Source organism: Mandrillus leucophaeus, unplaced genomic scaffold (genome assembly GCF_000951045.1).
Source record: "Mandrillus leucophaeus isolate KB7577 unplaced genomic scaffold, Mleu.le_1.0 Scaffold1768, whole genome shotgun sequence".
Lineage (NCBI taxonomy): Eukaryota > Metazoa > Chordata > Mammalia > Primates > Cercopithecidae > Mandrillus > Mandrillus leucophaeus.
This window is the reverse complement of record NW_012101774.1, coordinates 1-18,167: the sequence shown is the minus strand read 5'-3', so window position 1 is coordinate 18,167 and position 18,167 is coordinate 1. Positions and strand designations below refer to the sequence as shown.

At 41.7% G+C, this 18,167-nt stretch overlaps 1 protein-coding gene across 1 annotated transcript in view; it reads left to right on the top strand.

Annotated features, from left to right (window-relative positions):
- The window catches only part of SRD5A2 (steroid-5-alpha-reductase, alpha polypeptide 2 (3-oxo-5 alpha-steroid delta 4-dehydrogenase alpha 2)), a 56,990-nt gene extending 53,986 nt beyond the window's left edge, over positions 1-3,004 (top strand). The window contains exon 5 of the mRNA XM_011977279.1: positions 1,265-3,004. Coding sequence (XP_011832669.1) covers positions 1,265-1,331 — 67 coding nt within the window. The 3' untranslated portion in view covers positions 1,332-3,004. The remainder of the gene's footprint in view (positions 1-1,264) is intronic.
- The last annotated feature ends 15,163 nt before the right edge of the window (positions 3,005-18,167 follow it).

Here is an 18,167-nt window from a genome sequence, read left to right as displayed (position 1 = left end):
CCTCATTCTGTGATGTCATACCTCCTAGAGAAGGGCCTGAAGGCATAGTTTTTAATAGGCTAACAGGACTTTGTGAAGGCTCCTATAAAACAAAGCCAGGCACTCACAGCAGAGGCAGCACTGGCGGAGGCAGCCCACCAGCCTTCTCAAATCACAGTACCGAAAACTAGCCACCTTTTGTAACTTATTATTTGCCCCCTAGTTCAAACTAAGGTACTTTAACAGAGTGTATCATCTTAATTATGCCTTGAGGACTGCCAGTGTCAACTAGTTAGGAGGACAGCCTGGCAACTTAAGGAGAAAGGATTCTTATAAGATGCATTTGTCTCCTGTAGCTGCTGTAACACATGACCACAAACTGGGAGGCTTAAAACAACACAGATTTGTCCTTTCATAGTTCTGGAGGCTAGAAGTTTGAAATCGAGGTGTAGGCAGGGCCATGCCCCCAAGATGGCTCTAGGGAAGAATTCTTCCTTGCCTCTTTTTAGCTTCTAATGGTGGCCGACAACACTTGGTGTTCTGTGGCTTATAGCTACATCACTGATCTCTGCCTCCGTCTTCACATGGCCTTCTCTCCTGTGTGTCTCTGTCTCTGTCTCTTTGTGTTTTCTCCTCTTCTTTTTAGGACACAGTCATATTGGATTAAGGGCATACCCTACTCCAGTATGACCTCATCTTAATTAATTTTATCTGCAATGGTCCTAGTTCCAGAAAAAAAAAAAAATTACCCTTTCAGATACTGGGAGTTAGGACTTTAATATATCTTTTGACAAGACAGAATTCAACTCATGATACATGGTGATATTTTGCTAGCATTCCCAGGCCTTATGAAAGGACATTTTCCTGGGAACATTGCTGGTTCTCTTTGCCCATAGTCTTTGGTTCCCTGTATTTCCCAGCTGAATCCAAACAAGTACTTCCTTCCGGATACATTTTTTTTTTTCTGGTAGAATATACATAACAAAAATTTTACCACTTTAGCCATTTTTAAGTGTAAAATTCAGTGGCATTAGGTACATTCAAAATGTTGCACAGCCATCACCACTACCCTCTGCCTATTACTTTTCATTTCCCAGCAAAAGAAGCTTCAACATTTACAAGAAATAGGCTGTGGGAAGGAGAAATAAGAATCATAAATGACTATCGAAATAGTCAGACTCGAGATAACTGTAGGTTGACTTGTAACAAAGATTTGTTAACAGCAAACCTCAGCTGTCAGCCACTGCCCCATTATGTGTACAATGATTCCTTTCTTGTCTTTTAGGTTCTACCTCAAGATGTTTGAGGACTACCCCAAATCTCGGAAAGCCCTTATTCCATTCATCTTTTAAAGAAACCAAATTAAAAAGGAGCAAAGCTCCCACAACGCTGATGAAAACTGTCAAGCTGCTGAAACTGTAATTTCCATGATATAATAGTCCTCCATATATATATATGTATGTGCATATATAATAGTAGGTCTCCTGGCGTTCTGCCAGCTGGCCTGGGGATTCTGAGTGGTGCCTGCTTAGAGTTTACTTCTACCCTTCCAGGGACCCCTATCCTGATCTCCAATTGAAGCTTCAAAAAGCCACTTTTCCAAATGGCAACGGTTGCTTCTTAGGTATTGCTCTGAGAAAGTACAAACTTCTATTTCTTTCACTGGGCAATCCAAGTACACGTGGCTTCATACCCACTCCCTGTCAATGTAGGACAACTCTGTAATCAAGAATTTTTTGGCTTGAAGGCAGTGCTTATAGACCTTATTAAAGGTATACATTTTGTACGCATACAGAGTAGCAGAGATTTAAACTCTGAAGCCACACAGACCCAGAGCAAACCCACTCCCAAATGAAAACCCCAGTCACGTCTTCCTTTTCCTTGGTTAATTAGGAAAGATGAGAAATTATTAGATAGACCTTGAATACAGGAGCCCTCTCCTCATAGTGCTGAGAAGATACTGATGCATTGATCTCATTTCAAATGTATGCAGTGTCTTAGTTGATGAGTGCCTCTGTTTTCCAGAAGATTTCACAATCCCCGGAAAACTGGTATGGCTATTCTTGAAGGCCAGGTTTTAATAACCACAAAGAAAAAGGCATGACCCTGGATGGCTGCTGGGAGAGTAGAGAACAGCATGATCCTGGATGGCTACTAAGAGGATAGAGAACAGTTTTACAATAGACATTGCAAACTTTCATGTTCTTGGAAACTGGTGGCAATATCCAAAAAAAAAAAAAAAGTAAGTGTAAAACAGAGAGAATTAATGATGAGGTTACATGCTGCTTGCCTCCACCAGATGTCCACAATGATGTGAAGTACAGCAGAAGCCCCAAGCAACTTTCCTTTCCTAGAACTTCTTCATTGTAGTTCTCAGAACCTGTTCAAGAAGGTGTCTCCTAGGGGCAGCTTGAATGCCTCGCTCACATGAGCTGCAGGCAGAGGCTGAAAGTTGCAGACAGAAGGGCACATCTGGGCAGAAAACCTGTTTTGTTTGCCTCAGACTTTTTTTGTTTTTTACAAAGTTTCAAAAATGTAAAAATTAGGAGATTCCTTCATAAAACTCTGGCATTCTAATTTCATTTAAAAAGCTGGAGGATCTGAGCATTCAGAGCCCACATTTCCACACCAGAACTGGAACTACGTAGCTAGTAAGCATTTGAGTTTGCAAACTCTTGTGAAGCGGTCACCCCGGCATGGGCGCTGAGATATGGACTCTCTAAGGAAGGGGCCGAACACTTGTAATTGGAATATATGGAAATATTTGTCTTCTCAGGCCTGTGTTTGTGGAATGCATTGTCAATATTTAGCAAACTGTTTTGAGAAATGAGCACCAGTGGTATTAAGTACAGAAACTCACTATATAAGTCACAGAGGAAACTTGGAAGGTCTGAGGATGATGTTGATTACTGAAAAATACAGATTGCAATCATATAAATAAATGTTCTTGTTGTTCATTAAATACCTTAAAAATCATAGATGTTAAGTAATTTTGTTTGAATTAAAATATCCTGGGACTTCTGGAGATTTTCACAAGATATTGAGGTGTGCTTCTCTGTCCCTCCTTCCCCCGTTCCCATTCACCCTGTCTGTAGTGTCGTTTCCTTTCTTCTCTTCTCTCTTCATGAAATTAGGGGCTGTGTGCTGGAAATAAAGAAGTATGACTTATAGAGCCTCTCAGCCACAATTCAGAACTACAAGGAAGTACAATAAACGTGCGGGAAAATGTCCTGAGGATAGACGCCACTCTTGGTGCTGAGGAATTCACAGGGAGAATGAATACACTTGGTGAAATAAATCTTCAGGTGTAGCTTGAACTCTGAGACACAAAAGACTTCCAGTTCTCTCCATGACATTGAAAACCACCTTGCTTAAGTCCTTTATTTTACTACCCACGTAAAACATCCAGGCCGATCCTTGAGATGAAATAAGTGTACAATAAATGGCAGTACTCAGTCTCAGGACAAAACTGCCATTTGGCAATTTCATTTTTTTGCCACAAGAGGGCGCTTTCTAAAATAGTATTTAGCCCAACCTTGACTTAATTAGGTAATTAACATACTGGGGGGACCCCAGTGCTGTCGCCTGATAGTGGACGTTTCAAGTTAGCATGATTGTGGAACCTCTTCATCTGAATATAGGGCAGGGTAGCGTGAACTCTATGAAAGCTGAAACCTTCCCTTGATAATTCAGGTATTCTCAGTGTTCTAGGGCTGTTGTGTTCAATGACAGTTTGTCATTGTTTAGGGCTAGGATATATATGTGGATTAAATACAGTAAAGGTCTGAATGTGTGCTCATCTCTAAACATATTTCTTCCCACTTTTAAAAATAGAGTGCAACAAAATTATAGTTAATTGAGGTTTCCGTGGAGTGTTTTTTGGCTAAAATAATCTAACAGTGTCCTAGCTCACAAGATACTGTCTCTTGGTCTTGCTGAAGCTTTCACGGAAGAGGCGTTTTCCTGCCAACCTTGAAGAAAATGTTGAGTTTTGCTTGTTTTTCAGAATTTAGACTTAAAGAGCTGAAGCAGACCTCAGACATCAGCTATTCCGACCACTTCATAAGATAGGTAGTGACATTGAGACCCACAGAGTTCAAAGGCCTCCTCACAGCTGGTACACAGCTGGTCAGAGCAGCCATCTCATTTTGTCCCTTTGAGGGTCAGAAGTATGTTTTTTTCTGCTTAAGGCATAGCCTTTAGGGCTGCCATCTGGATTTCTGCAGAGCTCATGCAGGAGAAAAATAGCCAGAGCTTAAGTGCTATTGCACAATTCAGTTTGTACACCTATTGTCCCATGCCTGTGTGTGTGAGGCTTCCCTTGCTCTGTGGGAGCATCAGGCTCTGCCCTTTCCTAAACCTATTTGACAGAACAGAGAGTTTTCCTTCATTGGTGTAGTCAAGACAACATGTGTGTTCAGCATGGAAAAAGGTTTCAGGTCATAAACCCCTTTATCCCTAATGCTTACTTTCATAAAGAACAACACTGGGTCCACTGTACTCTAAAAGGAAAACGGAGCTCTAATGAGAAATACGCAATTAAACAGCTATTTAGGCAGCTTAGACCCTTTCAGGAACAAATAAATAAATCCGTGGTTTTACAACCCTGAAGTTTGATAATAGCTCTCTTGAATTTTTGTGGTTACCTCATGGCAATCTCACTAAGAAGCAGGGGAGCAAGCTCTTGGCACATGAAGGAATAGATTCATGAAGATTCATTTCCTTTCCCGCTTGGCCTTTTGGTTCTCTCATAAGCTGTGAGCTGAGGTCCACCCAGGGAAAACAAGGAGGGTAACGGCAAATGTAAAGTGAATCTTTCTAGAGAAGGGTGCTGATTATTTTATAGCATCTACACTATCCTGTGATGAAAGAAAGAGGCATCGAGCCAGGTGGCAATGTGAATTCTTGGGTGATTTAATAAGCCATTGAGTGGATTTAATTTCTAAGTAAGAGATTTGTTCATTCTTTGTGCAAGTCCATGGAGTTGTGATCTTAAAAAGTTCTGTGTTATTTGCATTGTGCCTCATTTCTCCCCATCAACCTTGGCTTGAGATTTGGATGAATAAAATAAATAATTGGAGAAGGTTAAAGTATGCACCAAGCTGTGTTAGTTTCTTTAGTCTTGTCTTTTTTGGGTTGAGGGTTTGATTTCGCTCAATGCAGTCACAATCTAGATTCTTTATTGGAGGGATAGCCAATATCCCTTCCGACATGGCAAGCTGGCTGGGAGGAGGAGGACAACAGAGAAAGTGGAGGAAGGAGGGGAGTAATGAGGGAGGGTCCAAGGGAGGGTTGGCATTGGAGGGCCCTTGGGAGAGAGGGGCCTCCCACTGACAGAGTGGGCTTCCTACCTTTCCTGTGTCCAGGCTGCACAAGCCTGATCCCTTCTTTATCCTCCCAGGAAAAGACGTTCCTCTGAGAGAGAGAATAAACACTTGTTAGAGCTCCATTTCATAAGAGAAGAAGCTGACTTTTAAAAAACACAAGCCATATGGCTGTGCTTCACCATAAATAATTGTATTTCTGTCTGCTCACCTCGTAAAGATAGTTTTAGTTCTGCGTGGCAGTGACATTGTGAGAAGGAGGTGAAGTAATTGCTCTTAGAGTGTGTGGCAGCATCCAAGTTGGCTGGGGCCAATGGGGAGATGGGAGCATCCAGAGGAATAAGCAATGGCCAGGGTTCCCCTTTTCAAGGCCTTTGTTTTCCTTTACTCCAGACGCACTCCCCCAAAGGATCCTTCCTTCTAGAGATGCATTTTTACAGTGTTGACTAGAAAGCATTACCGTAAAATCAATTAAATTTTGTCAATTCATTAATGCCCTCATTTGTTACAAGTTGCCTTTCAGATACTATTTCATTAAAATAATCCTTTCTGGTGGTTTATAACAGGATAAGCTCTCAACAGATAAGTAAGTGAGGGGGAGTAAAAATAGGAGTAATAAAATAAAATAAAGCCAGAGATAAAGTTAAAATGCAAAAATTCTGTCCGAAAGATCATGTACCGTGGCTAAATCTAAACATAAATTGGGTCCTGAGTCTTCAAAGTACAGAAGGAAATTACTAGTTGCTAAATCCACAACATTCATAAAAGGAAAACAACTCGACCAGGGAAACACAACTATTACTGGTACTAAGACTCATGATACATTTCTACGCTGTGTGATGTGGGGAACTACGTTCATGAGAGCATCTTTACAGTAAATGCAGGGGTCACTTTGTGCAGCTTCTTATAATGTCTTTCCACAAGGGCAACATTCTAATGCCGCAGCTCAATTCTTTAGAAGCAAAGGGGATGAGGAGTTTTTTTTTTTTTTTTTTTTTCCACTTAGGATGTAGAAAGCCACCAGATAACCATCCCTACTCTAAAAATGAGAAAAAGCCAGATAGTCTATAAAATTATAACTTTTGAGCCCTTTAATGAATCGAGATAGGAGAGCAACCAGAAGAACTGAATTTCAAAGGAAACACACAAATGGTTTGACTTTCAGCAGAGTATGGAAGGAAGAGGGTAATGGCCGTAAGAGTGGGAAGGAAGAAAACAACAGAAATTTCAATGAATTCTCGATAGCTGAGTGGAACCTAGCGTAAGTTTAGAATCCCTGGGAGACTCAGACACCTGGCTGACCAAGCATCCAGATCTGCCCCAGGATGAGGAGTTTCCCAGGAAACACGACTTTCTGTGCTCAAACTGGAAAGTCCTAGGCAAACCAGGATGACCTGGCCACCTTAGTCTGCTGGCTGGGTCTTTTGCTGGGTCTTTTGTGGGGTCTTTTACCCAGACCTCCACCTGGAGCTTATGAGGTGGATTGGGGACAGGGTAGGAGACCCGAGAGGGTCCTTTTTTGGTGGTGCATAGTCACAAAAGCCCACTGTATTAGTTCGTTTTCATGCTGCTGATAAAGACATACCTGAAACTGGGAATAAAAAGAGGTTTAATTGAACTTACAGTTCCACATGGCTGAGGAGGCCTCAGAATCATGGCTGCGGCAAGAGAAAAATGAGGAAAAAGCAAAAGCGGAAACCCCTGATAAACCCATCAGATCTCGTGAGACTTATTCACTATCACAAGAATAGCATGGGAAAGATCAACCCCCGTGATTCAATTACCTGCCCCTGGGTTCTTCCCACAACATGTGGGAATTCTGGGAGATACAATTCAAGTTGAGATTTAGGTGGGGACACAGCCAAACCATATCATTCTACCCCTGGCCCCTCCAAATCTCATGTCCTCACATTTCAAAACCAATCATACCTTCCCAACAGTCCCCTAAAGTGTTAATTCATTTCAGCATTAACCCAAAGTCCACAGTCCAAAGACTCATCTGAGACAAAGCAAGTCCCTTCTACCTTTGTGCCTGTAAAATCAGAAGAAAGCTAGTTACTTCCTAGATACAGTGTGGGTACAGGTATTGGGTAAATACAGCCATTCCAACTGGGAGAAATTGGCCAAAACAAAGGGGTTACAGGGCCCATGCAAGTCTAGAAGCCAGCGTGTCAGTCAAATTTTAAAGCTCCAAAATGATCTTCATTGACTCCAGGTCTCGCATCCAGGTAACGATGATGCAAGAGGTGGGTTCCCATGGTCTTGGGCAGCTCCACCCCTGTGGCTTTGCAGGGTGCAACCTCCCTCCCAGCTGCCTTCACGAGCTGGTGTTGAGTGTCTGTGGCTTTTCCAGGCACACGGTGCAAGCTGTTGGTGGATCTACCATCCTGGGGTCTGGAGAACAGTGGCCCTCTTCTCACAGCTCCACTAGGCAGTGCCCCATTAGGGGTTTTGTGTGGGGCTTTGACCCCACATTTCCCTTCCCCACTGCCCTATCAGACGTTCTCCATGAGGGCCCCACCCCTGCAGCAAACTTGCCTGGGCATCCAGGTGTTTCCATACATCTTCTGAAACCTATGCAGAGCTTCCCAAACCTCAGTTCTTGGCTTCTGTGCAGCTGCAGGCTCAACATCACATGGAAGCTGCCAAGGCTGGGAGTTTTTACCCTCTGAAGCCACATCCTGAGCTGTACATTGGCCCCTTTCAGCCATGGCTGGAGCGGCTGGAACATAGGGCACCAAGTCCCTAGGCTGCACACAGTATGGGGACCCTGGGCCCAGCCCATGAAGCCACTTTTTCCTCCTGAGCCTCCAGGCCTGTGATGGGAGGAGCTGTCATGAAGGTCTGTGACATGGCCTGGAGACATTTTCCCCATGGTCTTTCTTGGAGATTAACATTAGGCTCCTTGCTATTTATGAAAATTTCTGCAGCTGGCTTGAATATCTCCCCAGAAAATGGGTTTTTCTTTTCTATCACATTGTCAGGCTACAAATTTTCTAAACTTTTATGCTTTGCTTCCTTTGTAAAACTGAATGCCTTTAATAGTACCCAAGTCACCTCTCAAGTTCAAAGTTCCACAAATCTCCAGGGCAGGGGCAAAATGCCTCCAGTCTCTTTGCTAAAACATAACAAGAGTCACCTTTAGTCCAGTTCCCAACAAGTTCCTCATCTCCATCTGAGACCACCCCAGCCTGGACATTATTGTCCATATTGCAATCAGCATTTTGGGCAAAGCCATTCAACAAGTTTCTAGGAGGTTCCAAACTTTCCCACATTTTCCTGTCTTCTTCTGAGCCCTCCAAACTGTTCCAACCTCTGCCTGTTACCCAGTTCCAAAGTCACTTCCACATTTTTGGGTATCTTTTCAGCAACGCTCCACTCTACTGCTACCAATTTACTGTATCAGTTTGTTTTCATGCTGCTGATAAAGACATACCTGAAACTGGGAACAAAATGAGGTTTAATTAGACTTACAGTTATACATGGCTGGGGAGGCCTCAGAATCATGGTGGGAGGTGAAAGGCATTTCTTACATGGCGGTGGCAAGAGAAAAATGAGAATTATTCATTATCATGAGAATAGCACGGGAAAGACTGGCCCCTGTGATTCAATTACGTCCCTCCCACAACACGTGGGAATTCTGAAAGATACAATTCAAGTTGAGATTTGGGTGGGGACACAGCCAAACTATATCACCCACCCTCTTCCGGGCCTTTCTGTTACAGAAAGCAAAAGCTGCAAGCCTCTGGGAGAGGGATAGGAAACCCTCCTTCTCTAAGACCCAGGGAAAGGTCCACTGACTCTAGGGGAGGGGATAAAGCATAAAAGAAGCAGAAAAGAGGGCATTCAGGAAACTGCCCCATCTCCTGCTACATTGTCACTGAGAAAGGAGTAGAAGCAAAAACTATTTCTTCTAAGGGGGTGGGTGGGGAGCAGGCCGCAAATCCACCAACTCCCACCAGGAGCCTTGTGCCAAGTAGCAAGCATTAGCAGGCCATCAGGAGATGGCTCCAGTCTCAGGCAATGTTACACTGATGCTCTGATGCTGATGGTGGGGTAGACGCAGAAGCTGTCTGTCCTCAAGGAAAGGACAGGAAACCCAATCAGGACAGAAGCCTGTGGAGCTACAAAGAAGAGGTCTGCATCACTAGGGGTCCCTCCTGACTAAGTCTCCTCCACAGTCCAGCATTTGGCTGCAGAGTGTGGGATATGGTGCAGGAATGCTGAGAATTTCCCACCATAGTGGCCTGGCCCCTTAGGACTCACCTAAGACTGAGGCTGGAGTAGGGGCACCTAGAAACTAGCAACTATACTAAGTCCAGCACACACCTCACACCCAATAATGAGCAAGAGCAAAGAAGAAAAGAAGGGAAATTTTGACAAATTGTCAATAGTTGAGTGGGGCTTAGCATGAGTGTTTAGAATCCCTGGGAGCCTCAGATACTCAGTTGACCAAGCATCCTGTTCTGTCCCGGACTGAGGGGTTTCCTGGGACACAGGACTTTCCATGCTTAAACTGGAAAAGGTCCCCGCAAACTGGGGTGAGTTGGTCTCTACTGCTGGGGAGCACACAGAGAGAACCACCCATGTGGCACAGGCATGCTGAGAGCTGAGAGTAAACAAGAAACAAGGAATGGCCCCTCTGGCCCTCCAGGCCTCCTAGTAAGCACAAGGCAGCAGCAGCTCATCGTAGAAAGAATCTGAAGAGTGTGGTGCGTTACAAGTTAATTCAGTAAAACAAACCCCAAATCTAGCCTGTTCCCCCAACTCCCAACTTATGATCTGGTAGAAAAGGCAAGCTTAATTCTGGGTATAAATACTATTTACCTCAGTCTCTACTGTTCCTTTATGTTTGACATTGAATAAAAAGTATGAACACACATACACATACATAAAACAAGGCAAAAAACAAAAAGATAATCCACTGTGAAGAGATAAAGCAGTCAACAGAATGAGACAAAGAAGTGGTCCAGATATTAGAACTATCAGATGGGGACATTAAACTAATTATGATTAATATATAGAAGGATCTAGAGGAAAATGTGGGCAACATGCATGAGCAGATGAAGAATGTCAGCAGAAAGACAAAAACTAAACAAATTCCAAGGGAAATGCTGACAAATTTCCCCACAATATCAAGAGATAAAGAATTAATGGGCTTGGCAGCCTGGATACAGTAAAAAATCAGTGAACTTGAAGATAGATAATAGATTTATCCGAAATGAAACAAAAAGAGAAAAAAATACGTGTAATTAGAGTCCCATAAGGGAGGGGTGGGGGAAAAAGGGGAGGGGGGGAGAGAGAGAGAGAGAGAAAGAAATTGAGAGAGTTTTCTTAAGCAAATACATAAAGAGAAAGAGAGTTAGTCCTCATCTGGAAAACTGTGAAGTGGGTGAAATCTAATGTGAACAAATGATTATCCTCTTTCTTCTGGCATCATACTTTCTGGTGTGTCTCGGGCGTTGTCGGCGTCGTGGGGGAAGCCCTTCCTCTCCCCGCGTGGCGTTGCCCCGTTCGGCGCGTGTGTGCACCCGAGCGCAGCCCGGTGGTCCCTCCCGGCCTACTTTCTGGTATGATGCCAGAAGATCTGTTAAAAAATCTCCAAACTGTGTTAGCTGTTGACAGCACAAGGTCTGATTGTGTCCAGGGGATATGTGCATTTCACTGAAGGAATATTTGCATAAAAATGGAAGGTCTTCAAGGTTCACATTAATGAATTTATGGCGAAATACCACACACAGCTAATGGGACTAATTCGAGGTCCAGACCTTATCTAAGACCACTCATATACATCATTCGAAGTGGTGCTTACATTAAACCTTCTAGGATGAAGGCTGGACTTTTATACCCATTGTTTCAGTTGTGGCTCAAAGGGGTCCAGCCACAGGCCAGAGAGGGGCTGGAGCTGTGAGCCTGATTCCTGGGTTACTACTTTTGTTTCTGTGCTCTATGAGACTGATGCACACACTTGGAGGCTCAGGACTGTGACAGTCCTCAACACCGACAGTCTAACAGAGCACCTAGAGCCATGAACTTTCCCTCCAACAGTTGCCCTACAGTCGTGCTTTTCAAAGTATGGTTTCTGGACCCCTTCATCAGAATTGCCAGGGTGCTCCTATTCTGTCTGATCTACTTTGACATTTAGTCAGGTTCTCACCACACTTTATCCCACCTTTTCAGAGCCACCACTATCTCTCAGAGTTGTCATAAAAGTTTCTCAACTGATCTCCCCACTTCCATACTTGCTTCCCCATCGTGTATTCTCAATACAGCAAGCAGTCAGAGTGACACTTTTACAAGTACTTGTAAACCTTTTTGCATCACCTTGAAAACAGTATTTGGGCTCCCATCTCACCCAGACCAAAAAGTAAGTCTTTGCAGTGGCCTACAAAGCTCTACAGAACCTGGGCCCCATTACCTCTCTGACTTTATCTCCTGTTGCTCTCCATGTGGCCCACTGTCCAGTACCATGCTGACTTCCTGGAAGATCCTGAAAACCCCCACAGCCCCAGGATCTTTGCACATGCTCACTCCTCTGCCTGGAATGCTCTTCTTTTAGAAACTCCCGTGGCTCACCTCTCACTTCCTTCTGGTGTCTGCTCAAATACCACCTTGTAAGAAAGGTCTTTCCTGCCCATCCTGTTCAACATAGAGCCCCGCTCCTACCCTTGGTACACTTTCTGCCTTATCCCTATAATGGTTTTCAAAGCACTTACCACCGTCTAACACACAAGATAGTTCCTAGTATATGTGTTCGTTCTCTGTCTTTCCCCACTGGACTATAAGCCCCCTGAGAGGAAGGACTGGTGCGCTTCGTTCTCTCATGTGTCATCAGTATTTGCATGGGTGCCTGGCATAAAATGAGAGCTTAGTAAATATTTACACTATGGGAAGAGCTAGAAGCAAATTTTGCTTTCTCTAAATAAGGGGGTACTTGGAGAGAAAAGGACTCCTAAACATGGCTAAAACATGTGCAAGCTTTAATGCTGCTTCCCATCATCCTGAGACCTGCGAGGAATAAAAGAAAGAATGTCAAGCTGAATGGGTTTTTAAAGGCTGGATAGATCTTGACATTCCAGGTAATTAATACATGACTCCTGTTCATGACAGAGAAGGTAATGGTGTTTGCATCATCGTATGGGTCTCCAAGGGGGCTGAGCCTCGTCTCATCCAACCAAGCATAGAGCAGAGTGTCCAAGCAGGTCCTGGCAGGTGTGGTGGAAGATTGGCAGTGGCCACTGGATGAGGTGCATGTTCTGATGCCTCAGGCAGTCCTGGACAGACGGTCATTTGGCTCCTTTTTAGGATAGGTTGGCCACTTGTCAAGTGTGGCCAGGCCTTCAGGCTGGGCTGCTTAGTCATAAGTAATACACTAACCCTTTAAACACACACACACACACACACACACAGTTCCACATTTCAGCTCTCATTCTGGTGCCTCAATTCAACTTGTCCTATGATTATGTTGCATTTTCAGCTTTATACTTAAGGTCTACACATAATTCCACTACATTAGGAAACAATCCTGTGACAAAAATTCTCATTACAAGTGTCATTTTCTTGAGGAACTCCCATAGAGGGTGATATGGTTTGGCTCTATGTCCCCAACCAAATCTCATGTTGAATTGTAATCCCCACACATCGGGAAATGGGCCTGATGGGAGGTGATTGAATCATGGGGATGGATTTCCCCCTTGCTGTTCTCATGACAGTGAGTGAGTTCTCATGAGATCTGTTTGTTTGAAGGCATGTGGCATGTCCCCCTTCACTCTTTCTCTTGCTTCACCATGGTAAGACGTGCTTGCTTTCCTTTCACCTTCCACTATAATTGTAAGTTTCCTGAGGCTTTCTGGGCATGCTCCCTGTTAAGCCTGTGGAACTGTGAGTCAATTAAACCTCTTTTCCTCATAAATTACCTAGTCTCAGGTAGTTCTTTATAGCAGTGTGAGAACAGACTAATACAGAAGGGATTGTCCATGAATCTTAATTAAGAAGCCAGATGCTTCTTAGGCACATTAAACACTGAGGACAGGGTCATTGGCTTATATCTTGTAAAAGGCTAACTTTCTACCTCTCCTTGCAGTTTGATTCAAAGAAGTCTAAAAGAGTCCTATGACACAAATGTCTTCCTTTTTGGCCACCGGTGAGGTCAAAAATTCCTACCCTGGCACTCTTTTTGGGAGACAGCCACTTTTACGTAAGTTAAAGCACCAGGTGACCTGAAATTGCTCTAAACTAAATGTGTCGTGGCAAAGATTAAATGGTTTGGTTGATCCCTTGTCCCAGGGCAGAGAACAAGGTGAGGAAACAGAAGCAAGGGAGAAGCCTGCAGAGGGAAGGGGCTGAGTGGTACTTGGGGTGCCCTCTGGTAGTAGGGATTGCTTAGGTGCACAGATGGGAACATGAGCAAGTAGGATTGAGGTTTGAACTCTGGGTACCCCAGAGACTGGGGAGGCCAGGAAGGTAACAAGGAGTAAACTTCAGAGGAGAGATATTTAATTAACTGCAAAGAAGACAACACACTTGATTGTGAACTTCTCATCACTGGAGTGTTCCAGAGAGCCTGGAGGATGACTTGCTGGGGAAGCTCAGGTTGAACAGAGGCCCGAGTTTTGACTTGGGCTCTCTAAGGCTCCTTCTAGATTTGTAACTCTAAATGACAGGCATTGAATATAAAATTCCTGGTTTGCCAGTTTGCCTGGGCCAACCTGGCCTGTAGGTTCATGTGGTTTATGGGAATCTATCCAGGTCTGTGTAGAATTTTCTGAGGCATCAATAATTCAGTTACATTAAGCTCCGAGGCAGAGCCAGTAACATCTGAATATGAGTCAGTAAAAAAATGCAGGACTCAAGAGGTTTAGTTCAAATCAAAGGAAAACTGTATCTCCTGGAGCACTAACTTCCAAATTCTGGGCCACAGCTCTTCTAGGAGTCAAGTGTGGTGAACATATCACCTTGGCAACACAAGGAAGCATCTTTGGGGAGAGCTGGCTCTTTGGGGTAGGGGGATGGACAGTGCCCACAGTAGTGGGGTCAGTGCTCAAACACTTTATTCACATTCAAGGGAGCAGGTGAGGGAAAAAAGATGAAACTATAATAGCTGGTCAGAAACTCTAGAAGGGTCATATATCAATGACTTCCTTATGCAAATCACTTCATTAGACAGAAAAAATTTTCTGTTTCATTTACTTTTAGGAGAAAGAAAAACATTATAAGAGAGAAAAATGATAGTAGAAATATCTTTATTTAATCTACTTGATAAGAAATTATTTATTTAAAATAAACTGCATCTATTTCAAGTATACAATACAATGAATTTGACAGTTGTATACACCCATGTCACAACCACTACAATCAAGATACAGAAGATTTCCTTACGCTCAAAAACTTCTTCATAGCACAGTCCATTCTTCCCTTCACCCATGGTTATAGACAACCACTGATTTTCTTTTCTTCGGTACATATGCGGAGTCTTCAAAGAATTCATAGAAAATGCATATTATGGAAAACCTGTGATGGATTTAAAATATTTTTTTGCGCCAAAATAAACTTGTACTAGCTAGTTATAACATACCTGAACAGGATCTAGTTTGAGGCACCAAGAAGGATAAGAAAGACATTGATTTGAAAGACCCCTTATTACAGCAACATGAATTCTGCTAAAATTGAAGCAAGAACAAACATCCATTTGATGCTGAAGCTTGGGTGGAAGAAGGGTGAAATCACTGATGCTTCACAAAATGTTTAAAGAGGCAATGCCCCAAAGAAATCCACAGTTATAAATGGATAACTCATTTTAAGAAGGGACAAGATGATGTTGAAGATGAAGCCTGCAGTGGCAGACTATAACATCAATTTGTCAGGGAAAAAAATAATCTTGTTCCACTCTAATTGAAGAGAACCAGTGATTAACAACATGAACAATAGCCAACACCATAGACATCTCAATTGGTTCAGCTTACATATTCTGACTGAAAGGTGCCACATAAGCTGGAGCCAAGAGCAGAGCTTTCAATGGGCATTTTAAACAATGGGATCAAGATCCTGAAGCATTTCTTTGAAGAATTATAACAGGAGATAAAACATGGCTTTACCAGTATGATCCTAAAGACAAAGGACAAGCAAAATTATGGCAGCCAACAGGTGGAAATGGTCCAGTCAAAATAAAATTGGACCAGTCAAGAGCAAAGGTCATGGCAATGGTTTTTTTGGGGGATGCTCAAGACATTTTTCTTGCTGACTTTCTGGAGGATCAAAGAATGATAACATCTGCTCATTATGAAAATGTTTTGAGAAAGTTAGCCAAAGCTTTGGCAGAGGAACACCCAGGAAAGCTTCACCAGAGAGTCCTTCACCACGACAATGCTTCTGCTCATTCTTCTCATCCAACAAGGACAATTTTGCAAGAGTTTTGATGCGGAATTGTTAGGCTTACAGTCCTGATTTGGCTCCTGACTTCTTTTTGTTTCCTAATCTTAAAAAAGTCTGTAAAGGATACGCATTTTTCTTCAGCTAGCAGTGTTAAAACAAAGCAAAACACAGCATTGACATTGTTTAAATTCCCAGGACTTTCAGTTCTTTAGGGATGAACTAAATGTCTGATACCATCACATACAAATGTGTCATGACTTTGATGGAACTTATGTTGAGAAATAAAGTTCATATTTTCTATTTTATCTTTTCATTCAGTTGTGTTCACAAACTTTTCAACTTCCTCTTGTATTAGTTTGCATTTTACCTAAATGGAATCTTAAGAATGCACTCTATTATATGTGAATTCCTTCACTCGCCATAAAAATTCTAAGATTAATTCATGTAATTGAATGTGTCAGTAGTTTATTCCCTGTTTTTCGAAGTACTATCACTTTTAATATCTCAAAGTATACCACATTTCATTTATTCTTCCACATGCTGGTGGATATTTGAGTTGCTTCTAGATTTTGACAATTATAAATAAAGCTTGTACAAATATTTGTTTATAGGTTTTTATGCAAACATACATTTCATGGATAAATAAATAAATTTCTTGGGTAAATACATAGTGGTGAGATTGCTGTATTACAGTATGCGTATATTTCTAAGAAACTACCAACATGTTTTTCCAAAGTAGCTGCATAATTTTCCATTTCAGTCAACAACGTATGAGAGTTCTCATTGTTCTGCATATTCGCAAGCACTTGATATTGCTGTTTTCTTTAGCAACTCTTATAGGTATGTAGCAGTAATTTTTTGTTTTAAATTTGCATTTCCTTAATGAGTAATGATGTTGGGCATCTTCTCATATGCTTATTTGCCATCTATATTTCTTAATTAGTGAAGTGTCTAGATCTTTCGTCATTTAAAAAAAATTGTGTTGTTTTCTTATTGTTGAAATTTTGTGTTTGCTTGTTTTGACAGGGTCTCACTCTGTCACCCAGGCTGGAGTGCAGTGGCACAATCATGGATCACTGCAACCTCAGTCTCCTGGGCTCAAGAAATCCTCCCATTCTTGAGTAGCTGGGACTACAGGTGTTCACCACCACATCTGGCTAATTTTAAACATTTTTTTAGAGACAAGGGTCTCACTATATTGCTCAGGCTGGTCTTAAACTGGGCTCAAGAGATCCTCCCATCTCAGCCTCCCAAACTGCTGAGATTAAGGGCCTGAGCCACTGAGCTCAACCTACTGCTGGGTTTTGAGAGCTATTTACACATTTTGAATACAAATGTTCAGTCAGATGTATCTACTGAAAATATTTTCTACCAGCCTGTGCCTTGTCTTTTCATTCATGTAAGAGTGTTTTTAACAGGTAAAAAATTTTAATTTAAATGGAGTCTAATTTATTAATTTATTTCTTTTATGGATCATACCTCTGGTGCTATCGCTAAATAACTCTGTTTAACTCAAGGTTATAAAGATTTTCTTATTTGTTTTCTTTTATATGCTTTATAGATACACTTTTAAACTTTATTCTATGGTGCATTTTGAGTTAATTTTTGTGTAAGATGTAAGATACAGATTGAGGTTAACTTTTTGTTCTTGTATTTTTGCTGATGACTATCCAATTGCTTCAGCATCATCTGTTGAAAAGAGGAACTCCCCTGTATTGATTTGCTTTTGCACATTTGCCAAAAACCTGTTGACTATATTTGTAGAATCTATTTCTGCATTTTTTATTTTATATGACTGGTCTATATGTGTATATTTTTACCAATAACACAATATATTGATAACTTTAAACTTATGAGTTTTGATATTAAGTAGTGTGGGTGATTCAACTTTTTCTTTTTCAAGACTGTTCTGGCAGTATTAGTTCCTAAGTCTTTCCATGTAAGTTTTAGATTCAGCTCATTATTATCTATGAAATAGACCTTTGAGATTTTGATTCATATTGCATTATAACTATTGCTCAGTCTGGAGAGAAGTGACATCTTATCAAGATTAAATCTTCCATGAACACTGTATGTCTCTCCATTTATTTAGATCTTTTTTTTTTTAATCAATGTGTTGTAGTTGTCTGCATACAGATTCTATACATATTTTGTAGAATTGACACCTAACTAGTTCATTTTTGGTATGTTATTGTAAGCGGCACTGTTTTGTAAATTTTGACCTCTATATTTTGGAATTCTGTGCTAGCCAATAGAAATGCAATTGAGTTTTGTACCTTGATTGTGTATCCTGCAACTCCTACAAACCCACTTATTAGTTCTATGAACTTTTTAAAAATAGATTTTTGGAATGTTTTAGAGGAAAAATAATGTTTTCAGAGGGAGTTTTATTTTCAATCATCTTTTTTAAAATTATTATTATTTTATTTTTTAATTTTTAAAAAATTTATTTATTTTTTATTATTATTATACTTTAAGTTCTAGGGTACATGT